Source organism: Lepidochelys olivacea, assembly GCF_965140295.1.
Source record: "Lepidochelys olivacea isolate rLepOli2 genome assembly, chromosome: 15".
NCBI lineage: Eukaryota > Metazoa > Chordata > Testudines > Cheloniidae > Lepidochelys > Lepidochelys olivacea.
This window is the reverse complement of record NC_140425.1, coordinates 4,824,770-4,837,537: the sequence shown is the minus strand read 5'-3', so window position 1 is coordinate 4,837,537 and position 12,768 is coordinate 4,824,770. Positions and strand designations below refer to the sequence as shown.

Here is a 12,768-nt window from a genome sequence, read left to right as displayed (position 1 = left end):
ACTTCGGTGCCTGCCTGCCTCCCCGCTAGCTCTTTATACCTCGCTCACCAGCATATCCAGAATCAACACATGCCAAAAACGGGGCAGTTTCGGGGACCTTCCGTCTCTCTCAGGAGCTCCCCTTCTCAGATGTTTGCTTCTTGGGGGCTTTAACCAAACAAAACCAGAGACACCACTGACAATTCTCCCATTAACACAAAAGCATCCTGAGAGCACTCTGGCTATGAGCAACCTTCAATGGAAGCTGACCGGGTGTCTTTACAAACACACACTGAGAAATCAGCTGACCCCATCTACACCGGCACAGTTGTGACCCAGAGAAAGAGCTATATCCACTACCCGCTGTCATACATCACAGAACTAGTTTTGTGTTCAGTGCAGACAGAGCCCTAGTCCCCCACAGGTTGTCATCAATGCATTTACCCACCTCTCACCTTCCCTGCTGGCAATTTGGTGAGTTACTCACCTGCTTTGTCCTGCGTGCAATTACACACACACACAGACACACACAAAGTGCTAGGGTCCATGTATTCATTATTTGTACTGCAGTAGCACCGAGGAGCCCCAGTCATGGCCAGGACTCCAGGGTGCTAGGCACTGTACAGACGCAGAACAAAAAGCCCCAAGCGACACAGGTATGTGAGAAATAGCATTTATCATGCCCCTTCCACTGCCTCTCCTACGTTACCCACACCAGGCCTACCTCTAACATACCAGATCTCAGGGGGATGTGGGAAGTGATGTTTATTTTTAAATCAGGCTGCCCCAAAGGTGTTCCCTCCTTCCCTCTCCAAATACAGGACGCTCCCTTCCTACCTCCCTTACATGGACCCCATTTCCAAGAAGGCAGAATTCAGTCTGTGATCAGTGTCTGACTTGTGTTTTGTTCTTTCCATGTACATTTTTCTCTTGCCCTCTAAGACCTGCACATGGATTTATTAGTGTGAAAGGAAAATATAATGCCAATAAAAATTTAAACTTTTGAACATTTCTAAAATATATTGCTTGCTAACTATGTACCATCTACAGAATACATGATGGTGTGACAAAGGTTTGATTGGTATACCTCACATACAGCTTTGCCAGCCATACCTAATGCAACCACCCAAGCACATGACGGTCAGACCTGCACCGTCATCACGGTAATATTTTTGAGTGTGTGACATGTCAACAGTTGAACTAAACTCAGATTTCATTCACACAGAGCTTATATACTGTAGGCCCATCGTAAACAGGCTGTGACTGTGGGTACATCTACACCACCCACGTTACGCCACTGCCGCGGCAGCGCTGGGAGATGGGCAGTACAAACACGCTTTATCGCCGGGGCGAGCTCTCCCAGCGACAAAAAAACCCAGCTCCCCTCTCAAGCGGTGGCAGGTTTATGGCCAGGAGCACAGCGCCCGGTGATAAATTGCTGTCTATACTGGTGCTTAAAACTTTTGTTGCTCAGGGGGCTGTTTTTTCACACCCCTGAAGGACAAAAGTTTTAGCAGTGAGAGCAGCAGCGTAGGCACAGCCTGTGAGACAAAGGCATTGTTCTGGCTTTAAAATGGGAGCTGCTGTTTTCGATCTCCTTAGAGTCCCACCCACAGCTGTGAAGTATTCATTGAAATATTCACTGCCCAAGCTGTGAACCCAAATTCTGCAAGACAAAGGCAAGTGAGTCCTGCCCTCCCCTGTAAATATCTCAGGCTGCGCAGGAGTCACAATGCCTACTGTAAAACTACCCCAAGGGCTTTAAAAAAAACTGGCTCACTGCTGTATGGCCCAGACCACCAGATACACCGTGCACCCAGTTCTGCAGAAAACTCTTAAGGGATGTTCACAAGCCCTATTTCCCCCTTACACTGATAAAGTTCTTTCACAATTCAGGATGCAAGGCAGGAAGATTTATCCACATTAGGATTTCATCAGCAATCCAATTCCATGCTTGCGCTCTAATAAGCACTCTACCTGACTGGTTGTTCCTCATACGGATAGCTTTTGCTTTGGCCAGCTCCAAAGCAGTGACCCATCGTTGCCTCTCCACTTCGGAGCTTGCCTTTAGATGGTATGTCCTTCCCCCATTGGAGAGTACGATGTTACAGGAGTCCTCTGTATCAATGTGCGCTGTTGACAAGTTGATGGTTCCGCGGCAGGTGTGAGCCATTTCAGCCTGTGTCCTGCACGAGAGAGAAGGGGTATAAAATCCTCTGGGTCCACACTCAGACCTTTTAAAAAACTACTATTCCTTGACCACACAACATTCCCCTGCTTGCCATGCGCTATTCTGCAAAACTAACCCACTAGAACAGCTGCAAAGAAAAACACCCAGAGAATTCAGAGAACAAAACTGAGCCTTCAAAGCCAGGAGCAGAAACAATCCAACACACACAGTTTGGAATAAAGTGTTCAGTCGCTTTCACTGCACAGCCCTCGTCTGTTACCTTTAGGGTTTTGCATCCCAACAAAATAAGCTTCTTGCTGTCCAAAGTTACACTACTTAAAGCTCTTCCTCCCCCACACAGCATTTCCCGCCTAATTCTTACTGCTGCTTCTTTCCCTTCCCACTTTCATTGCTAGGGTCCCATTCAGTAGCTCTGACTCACAAGACAAAGGGTATGTCTACACTACGAAATTAGGTCGAATTTATAGAAGCTGGTTTTTTAGAAATCGTTTTTATATATTCGAGTGTGTGTCTCCCCACAGAAAATGCTCTAGGTGCATTAACTCGGCGGAGCATTTCCACACTACCGAGGCAAGCGTCGACTTCCTCAGCTATCCCACAGTTCCCGCAGTCTCCGCTGCCAATTGGAATTCTGGGTTGAGATCCCAATGCCTGATGGGGCTAAAACATTGTCGCGGGTGGTTCTGGGTACATATCGTCAGGCCCCCGTTCCTTCCCTCCCTCCATGAAAGCAGCAGCAGACAATCGTTTCGCGCCTTTTTTCTTGAGTTACCTGTGCAGACGCCATACCACGGCAAGCATGGAGCCCGCTCAGGTAACCGTCACTGTATGCCTCCTGGGTGCTGGCAGACACGGTACTGCATTGCTACACAGCAGCAGCAACCCGTTGCCTTGTGGCAGCAGACGGTGCAATAGGACTGGTAGCTGTCATCATCATATCCGACGTGCTCCTGGCCACGTCAGCCAGGAGCGCCTGGGCAGACATGGGTGCAGGGACTACATTAGAAGTGACTTGACCAGGTCATTCTCTTTAGTCTTGCAGCCAGTCCTATTGAACCATCTTATGGTGAGCAGGCAGGCGATACGGATTGCTAGCAGTCCTATTGTACCATCTTCTGCCGAGCAGCCATGAGATGCGGATGGCTTGCAGTCCTTCTGCACCGTCTGCTGCCAGCCAAAGATGTAAAAGATAGATGGAGTGGATCAAGACAAGAAATAGACCAGATTTGTTTTGTACTCATTTGCTTCCCCCCCCCCCCCGCCCTGGGGACTCATTCCTCTAGGTCACACTGCAGTCACTCACAGGGAAGGTGCAGCGAGGTAAATCTAGCCATGTATCAATCAGAGGCCAGACTAACCACCTTGTTCCAATAAGAACAATTACTTAGGTGCACCATTTCTTATTGGAACCCTCCGTGAAGTCCTGCCTGAAATACTCCTTGATGTAAAGCCACCCCCTTTGCTGATTTTAATTCCCTGTAAGCCAACCCTGTAAGCCATATCATCAGTTGCCCCTCCCTCCATCAGGGCAACGGCAGACAATCGTTCCGCGCCTTTTTTCTGTGCGGACGCCATACCAAGGCAAGCATGGAGGCCGCTCAGCTCACTTTGGCAATTAGGAGCACATTAAACACCACACGCATTATCCAGCAGTATATGCAGCACCAGAACCTGGAAGAGCGATACCGGGCGAGGAGGCGACGTCCGCGTGGTCACGTGAGTGATCAGGACATGGACACAGATTTCTCTGAAAGCATGGGCCCTGCCAATGCATGCATCATGGTGCTAATGGGGCAGGTTCATGCTGTGGAACGCCGATTCTGGGCTCGGGAAACAAGCACAGACTGGTGGGACCGCATAGTGTTGCAGGTCTGGGACGATTCCCAGTGGCTGCGAAACTTTCGCATGCGTAAGGGCACTTTCATGGAACTTTGTGACTTGCTTTCCCCTGCCCTGAAGCGCATGAATACCAAGATGAGAGCAGCCCTCACAGTTGAGAAGCGAGTGGCGATAGCCCTGTGGAAGCTTGCAACGCCAGACAGCTACCGGTCAGTTGGGAATCAATTTAGAGTGGGCAAATCTACTGTGGGGGCTGTTGTGATGCAAGTAGCCCACGCAATCAAAGATCTGCTGATATCAAGGGTAGTGACCCTGGGAAATGTGCAGGTCATAGTGGATGGCTTTGCTGCAATGGGATTCCCTAACTGTGGTGGGGCCATAGACGGAACCCAGATCCCTATCTTGGCACCGGAGCACCAAGCCGGCGAGTACATAAACCGCAAGGGGTACTTTTCGATAGTGCTGCAAGCTCTGGTGGATCACAAGGGACGTTTCACCAACATCAATGTGGGATGGCCGGGAAAGGTACATGACGCTCGCATCTTCAGGAACTCTGGTCTGTTACAAAAGCTGCAGGAAGGGACTTTATTCCCAGACCAGAAAATAACTGTTGGGGATGTTGAAATGCCTATATGTATCCTTGGGGACCCAGCCTACCCCTTAATGCCATGGCTCATGAAGCCGTACACAGGCAGCCTGGACAGTGGTCAGGAGCTGTTCAACTACAGGCTGAGCAAGTGCAGAATGGTGGTAGAATGTGCATTTGGACGTTTAAAGGCGCGCTGGCGCAGTTTACTGACTCGCTTAGACCTCAGCGAAACCAATATTCCCACAGTTATTACTGCTTGCTGTGTGCTCCACAATATCTGTGAGAGTAAGGGGGAGACGTTTATGGCGGGGTGGGAGGTTGAGGCAAATCGCCTGGCTGCTGGTTATGCGCAGCCAGACACCAGGGCGGTTAGAAGAGCACAGGAGGGCGCGGTAAGCAAAAGAGAAGCTTTGAAAACCAGTTTCATGACTGGACAGGCTACGGTGTGAAAGTTCTGTTTGTTGCTCCATGATGAACCCCCCCGCCCCTTGGTTCATTCTACTTCCCTGTAAGCTAACCACCTTTCCCTCCTCCCTTCGATCACCGCTTGCAGAGGCAATAAAGTCATTGTTGCTTCACATTCATGCATTCTTTATTCATTCATCACACAAATAGACGGATGACTACCAAGGTAGCCCAGGAGGGGTGGTGGAGGAGGGAAGGAAAATACCACACAGCACTTTAAAAGTTTACAACTTTAAAATTTATTGAATGCCAGCCTTCTATTTTTTGGGCAATCCCCTGTGGTGGAGTGGCTAGTTGGCCGGAGGCCCCCCCACCGTGTTCTTGGGCGTCTGGGTGAGGAGGCTATGGAACTTGGGGAGGAGGGTGGTTGGTTACACAGGGGCTGTAGCGGCAGTCTGTGCTTCCAGCAGCATCAGCATGATGAGAGGAGGCAGGATTCAATGCTGCTGCCACCTTTCAGCTTCAGCCCGCCACTTACTCTCCTGGTCATTTTGTGCTTTCCTGCACTCTGACATTATTTGCCTCCACGCATTCGTCTGTGCTCTGTCAGTGTGGGAGGACAGCATGAGCTCAGAGAACATTTCATCACAAGTACTTTTTTTTTTCTTTCTAATCTTCACTAGCCTCTGGGAAGGAGAAGATCCTGTGATCATTGAAACACATGCAGCTGGTGGAGGAAAAAAAAAAGGGACAGCGGTATTTAAAAAGACCCATTTTATAAAACAATGGCTACACTCTTTCAGGGTAAACCTTGCTGTTAACATTACGTACATAGCACATGTGCTTTCGTTACAAGGTCGCATTTTGCCTCCCCCCACCGCGTGGCTACCCCCTCAACCCTCCCCCCCCCATGGCTAACAGCGGGGAACATTTCTGTACAGCCACAGGCAAACAGCTCAGCAGGAACGGGCTCCTCTGAGTGTCCCCCGAAGAAAAGCACCCTATTTCAACCAGGTGACCATGAATGATATCTCGCTCTCCTGCGGATAACACAGAGAGATAAAGAACGGATGTTGTTTGAATGCCAGCAAACATACACTGCAATGCTTTGTTGTACAATGATTCCCAAGTACGTGCTACTGGCCTGGATTGGTAAAGTGTCCTACCATGGAGGACGCAATAAGGCTGCCCTCCCCAGAAACCTTTTGCAAAGGCTTTGGGAGTACATCCAGGAGAGCTGCAAATACCAGGGCAAATTAATCCTTTCACATGTTTGCTTTTAAATCATATATAGTATTTTAAAAGGTACACTCACCGGAGGTCCCTTCTCCGCCTGCTGGGTCCAGGAGGCAGCCTTGGGGGGGTTCGGGGGGTACTGGCTCCAGGTCCAGGGTGAGAAACAGTTCCTGGCTGTTGGGAAAATCGGTTTCTCCGCTTGCTTGCTGTGAGCTATCTTCTTCGTCCGCAAAACCTGCTTCCGTGTTGCCTCCATCTCCATTGAAGAAGTCAAGCAACACGGCTGGGGTAGTGGTGGCTGAACCCCTAAAATGGCATGCAGTTCATCATAGAAGCGGCATGTTTGGGGCTCTGACCCGGAGCGGCCGTTCACCTCTCTGGTTTTCTGGTAGGCTTGCCTCAGCTCCTTAAGTTTCACGCGGCACTAGGCTTCGGGTCCCTGTTATGGCCTCTGTCCTTCATGCCCTGGGAGATTTTGACAAAGGTTTTGGCATTTCGAAAACTGGAATGGAGTTCTGATAGCACGGATTCCTCTCCCCATACAGCGATCAGATCCCATACCTCCCATTCAGTCCATGCTGGAGCTCTTTTGTTCTGGGACTCCATCATGGTCACCTCTGCTGATGAGCTCCGCATAGTCACCTGCAGCTTGCCAAGCTGGCCAAACAGGAAATGAGATTCAAAAGTTTGTGGTTCTTTTCCTGTCTATCTGGCCAGTGCATCCGAGTTGAGAGTGCTGTCCAGAGCGGTCACAATGGAGCACTCTGGGATAGCTCCCGGAGGCCATTACCGTTGAATTGTGTCCACAGTACCCCAAATTCGACCCAGCAAGACTGATTTAAGTGCTAATCCACTTGTCAGGGGTGGAGTAAGGAAACCGATTTTAAGAGCCCTTTAAGTCGAAAAAAGGGCTTCATCGTGTGGACGGGTGCAGGTTTACATCGATTTAACGCTGCTAAATTCGACCTAAAGTCCTCGTGTAGACCAGGGCTAACTCTCTCTCTGCCATGCCCCTTTATCTGCTCTCAATTGTTGCCTCTTGTCTGATGTTTAGACTGCAAGCGGGGGGGGAGGGGGGCTCACAGCCCAGCAGTGAGCCCTGCGAGGGAAGTCATTGGCCAACATTCTACTGGGGACAAACACCTTCCTAGGAATCATTACTTAGGGGTGATTTCATCCCCTAATTTGCAGGAAACTAGGCTGTTAGATTTACTCTGCATTTTTAAAGTGCCTGTTGCTCACGATGCTATATGCCAATGGTTCCCAACCCACCGGGGCTCGTCTCTCACCTGTGCTCTCCCTTCCCCTGGGCAGCAGGCAGCGGCGTGGGGAGCAGGATCCAGCTGCAGATGCACGGAAGAGCACCTCCAGGGACCACATGGGATGGGAACAGGCTGCTGACTGTCCACTCGTTAGCTCCGGCTGCTTCCTCCGAGCTGCTGTGATGCCTGGATCCTGCTCTCACTTCCCCCGGGCAGCAGGATCCAGGCAGCAGTAGCAGTGTGGAGGAAGCAGCTGGAACCAGCCAGCAGACAGCTGCAGGAGCTGCTCAGTCAGGGACCTTTGGACACCAGTGTCAGAAAACTTTCTACAGTTGGACCGGCCTGTCCCTGGCTTAGCCTGATGGGCGGTTTGAGCCAACCCCTGCCTACTGCCTCCCTCAGTCTCTTCACTTCAGCCTCACTCCACACCTGCCCCTCATGCCCTCCTGCTTTGGCCCTTGCCCCCACCACTCCTCTCCTCAATGCTCCCTCTCGTTTGCCTTGCCATTTGGTGCATCCCCTCCCAACCACACTCCATCAGCCAAACAAATCATTTGCTGCCCTCAAATTTAGAGACTAACCAATTTGAGCATAAGCTTTCGTGAGCTACAGCTCACTTCATCGGATGCATACTGTGGAAAGTACAGAAGACGTTTTTATACACACAAACCATGGAAAAAATGGGTGATTATCACTACAAAAGGTGACTAGATCACCTTTTGTAGTGATAATCACCCATTTTTTCCATGTAGTGATAATCACCCATTTTTTCCATGGTTTGTGTGTATAAAAACGTCTTCTGTACTTTCCACAGTATGCATCCGATGAAGTGAGCTGTAGCTCACGAAAGCTTATGCTCAAATAAATTGGTTAGTCTCTAAGGTGCCACAAGTACTCCTTTTCTTTTTGCAAATACAGACTAACACGGCTGTTACTCTGAAACCTGCCCTCAAATTGTTCACTCTGCTTGTGCATTATCCTCCCTCCCCGCATTCCTCTGCGGGGCAGGGACTGTCTGCAGCTCTGTTTGTACAGCCCCAAGTACGTGGCCATTCTTGGTTAGTCCCTAGGCACCACCATGATTAATAAAAATGGAAACCATGGCATAGGATTTAGAAACCTCCAGCTCCTTTTTATCACAGCATCACTTTTTACTCTCCCCTCAGTGGTGGTTTATGGCGTGATGGCATGTTTAGCCTTACATGAAGTGCAAGGAATTTTTCATACAATTAAGTAGCAGGGTCCCAGGCCTGCAGAATTGATGATCTAATTAAACCTCAAAAGCAATTGAAGACCAGCAGACCATGACTGGGAGGGGGAAGGGCAATGGGAAGGAGAAGCAAGATGGAGGAGGAATGCTGCTTCTGGATGAGCAGATTGTGGGCTGCTTTGCTGGTATCTTGTTAGTTACATTTAAACAGTTGTCATATTTTGAACTGCAGAATGCAAGGTTTTCTCCTGTGCTTGATGCTGAGCTGGGGGAAGGGAGGATCTGAGGCAGTAAGGGGAGGCTGCTGCTGAGTGACAGTCTCCTGGTTGCAAATTTCCCCAGCAACAGCCTGAGAATAGCAGCAGTTTGCTCAGTGATTTGCAGTGACTTTTCAATTACTGATGCCATTTTTTATTTTTAATTCTCCCCTACGCCTAGTGATGCTCAGTCCCGATTAAGGAGTATGCCCAGGTCAAGTTTATCGTTCTAAACTTCAGCTGGTTTTGCTATAGGCTTGTTTCAAAAATGTGGTCAGATTTTTTTAAAAATATGAACGAAGTATAGTGTCCCCTCTCCCATGGCTCAAAAACAGAGGCAGGGATTTTGCTTAAGCTTTCTGAAAAAAATTACTTTCAGTCAGACACCATCCCTGCGAAATTTCAGCCCAAAAGAGGTTTTGGAAAGTTGGAGGCATGTGAAAATAGGGAGTATGGGAAAAGAGTTTTGCAGCCTTCACTGCAGGAGTCATACTGCAGCAAGATGCTAATTCACCTAGAACAGTGATTCTCAAACTTTTGTACTGGTGACCCCTTTCACATAGCAAGCCTCCAAGTGCGACCCCCCCTTATGAATTAAAAATACTTTTTTATATATTTAACACCATTATAAATGCTAGAGGCAAAGCAGAGTTTGGGGTGGAAGCTGACAGCTCGCGACCCCCTGAGAGATCCCGACCTATAATAAAGGCTGGTAGATGACGTGCAAGTGTTTGCACATACACACAGGAGTGAGTCCCAGAGGTAGCAGCATATGAGAGATGTGTCAAGGTGTATTGTGTAGATGCATCTATGACAGGCCTCATTAACCAATCAGATCACAGCTGACATCCAAGATCTTGCACAAAAAGTTCATAATTACACCTGGCCAATTGTGTAATGCTTCATGGGTGGGAAGCAGGAGGCCTTGATTCCTACAGAACAGTTTATGCCCTGAAGTTAGAGACCTCATTAAACACATGCTTAGCTTGCACCATTCCAGATGTTATTAGTGGCCATAATATTATCTAGGCATTTTAAAAAGCCATCTACAGAATTTCTTGGTGACTTCCTGCAGCAATGAGTCCTGCAGGTTAATTATTGGCTACATAGACACTACCTGAAGTATTCTGTCCATTGACTGGTTCTAAAGGTACTAAGTTCTCATGAGTATCACGGAACAGGGTAAAGACAGAGGGGACGGATCAATTTTCACAAAGCCCCTCAAGGCCCCTCTAATTCCTCTTCCCGATAAATCCTTAGTATAGCCCACACCGTCAGTGAAAGACTCTTATGGTCAACTGTCCTCCACCTGCTCCTCATTGGATCCACCCCCACCTGGTCACATAACCCTGTGTCATCCACATCAACTACTTTACAGGGAACAGTGACATCAAGTGACATTTAAAATATATCAAACCGCTTTTAAGGGTTCCACCGATTTGAAAAGTTAACTACATTGTCTCCTTTGCCTCTTCACCTCCCCTTCCCTCTGCTCTCTTCCATGTTCCTGGACCCATTATTCCCTTCTTGTACATACTGCCCTGGCAGCCAGCCATCCTCTCCTTCCCGGGACACACAATGGTCATGCTTAAATTTGCCAGTTACTTTATGCAGGGATTTTCAAAGGAGTCTAAGTGAGTTAGGTGTTCAACTCGCACTGAAATCAATGGGATCTTGGCTCTTAACTCACTTGGGCTCCTGTGAAAATCTCAGACATATGTAACTCCTTAGCCAACTCACTCATTAGGGTGGGATTTTCAAAGGCGCATAAGTGGCTCAGGAGCACAGATCCCACTGGCAGTTCATGGGACCTGTGCTCTTAAACAAATCGGGTGCCTTTGAAAAGCCCGTTTGGTTGGAATGTGAAGTATTTCCTGCAGCAACTGTAGGTGAGTACAAGAGAATAATGACTCCTCCTTTCCAGCTGCTTTTAGAGTCCTGCCATGCCAAAGAACCTGGGAATGTGGAGAACCTGCACCATGTGACCACCCAGCTCTCCACAGTCCTACAGCAGATGATGTATGAACCCCAGTTTGGGAATTACTGGGTTAAATAATCATAGAAATGTAGGGTTGGGAGGGACCTCGCAAGGTCACCTGCTCTCTACGCCCCCTCCTGCCCCAGTTTTATCTGCTCCTTTCCTAGATCATCTCAGCTCTATGCTCCTCAAGGAGAGGCAGGGATCTCAGCCAGTGTTCCAGGAGAAGATTGACTATTTTCTGCGTCTTCTCAGATTCACCCAGAAAGCAGGCGCACTTTTTGAACTGCTGCTGCTCCCTAGCAGATGCTTTCACTGAGCCAAACACAGCAATGCCAAGCCTCTCTGCCCTGAAGAACCCTGCATGCTCACAGCCCACCACCATGTAACTGTGCAAGGGACGGACATGGACCTGCTCTGTAAGAATTTTTTGCATACTGGAAACAAATATTTATTTTCAGTATAAATAAATTGCAATGCTGTGCTGTTATAAGGGATATGATTCGGAGTTGTAACCTTCCAGCTTCATTTAACACTGTCTCATTGGGAACAGCATCCCTGTTAATTACTGAGTGTCCAGTGATAGGGGCTGAACGATGCAGGGGAAACACTCTTCAGTGGGGGTACCTACCGTTGACCTGCAAAGCAATCCATGGCAGAGTCCCGAGGAGAGCATTTGAAAGGCTGGTGCTGTACAGGAGCTCACACCCAGCTACCACAAGACAGATGCTCTCCATCTGGAGACGGGGGGTTGGGGAGCAGGAACATGGTGACTCTCAATCCTGGCTGCACCGAGAAAGCGTGTTACTGTATGAATCTATTGGTTTAGTTTAACAGGCGGCTGTAAGGAAAAGTGAGCAGGATGGAAACAATGGCTCATGCTAAGCCACCCCTCAGCAAACATGTGAGGATGTTATGGGACAACAGCAGGGCCTCTGGCTCTGAGGAGCCTGGCCCAACCTCCCCAAAGCCTGCTCAGTTGGTTTTAAACACACAGGGCCGAAGCACAGGAACTGACAAGAACCAAGGAACTCTGGCTGGATTAGAAGGGACTCTGCCTCTCAAGACAGGAGAAGGAGTCTCGGTAAGGGAAGTCAGTCACCCAAGCTAGGCCTGCCTAGGTGGCCACCATCACAGGATGGTAGAGCTTTAGGTTAGAGAGACATGCCTGAGGACTGTGGGTTCAGCACAGACTCACTCAAGAGATGCCCTCCTATTCTGTGACTCTAAGCCATGGGCTGTGTCATGTGGGATGAGCTAGGACCACCCACTGCATTGGGAGTCCCTGGAAGAGATGTGGTTGATTCAGCCAGAATTCCTCTAGTCTGGGGCTTCCATAAAGCAGCCACTCTGCCATCCCTTTACAGGTGCTGCACATGTGCCCCATCTTTCTGGTTCTGCTCTACTGACAGGTGCAAAGCCCTGGCCCCAGTCCCACCCTGCCCTCTTTGGGGAACTTGACAGAAGGGTGCAGAAGTCTGTGCCACTGAAGGGGGACCCACAGTCATGATCCTGCTCCTAGGATGATGCTCCAATAAGCCAGTGCTGTGGGGAATAAACAACAACTTCCATGCACCGGAGTCAGGTAAAGGATGGAAGAGAAGCCCTTCCCGGACAGCACAGGCTGGGGCTAGCTGACCAAGAGCCAGGACAAGCAGCTGCAGAGACATGAGGGCTGCCACGCCCATTTTTACAGAATTTGATGGCAGTCAGGGAAGGGGGCAAAGGCCTTTGCTGCTCTGTTACTGAGGCTGAAGAGAGCCCTACAGAAACCCCAGGGAGCCCACCTGCACCTCCTGGGAACTCCCCATCTGCACTGAAC

General features: G+C 49.2%; 1 protein-coding gene across 2 annotated transcripts in view; it reads right to left on the bottom strand.

The window, feature by feature from the left end:
• The window catches only part of OSBP2 (oxysterol binding protein 2), a 366,039-nt gene that overhangs the window by 296,401 nt on the left and 56,870 nt on the right, over positions 1-12,768 (bottom strand). For both annotated transcript variants that reach the window (XM_084649482.1, XM_084649481.1), the window contains exon 2: positions 1,957-2,165. In XM_084649482.1, the coding sequence (XP_084505608.1) occupies positions 1,957-2,165 (209 nt within the window). The remainder of the gene's footprint in view (positions 1-1,956; positions 2,166-12,768) is intronic.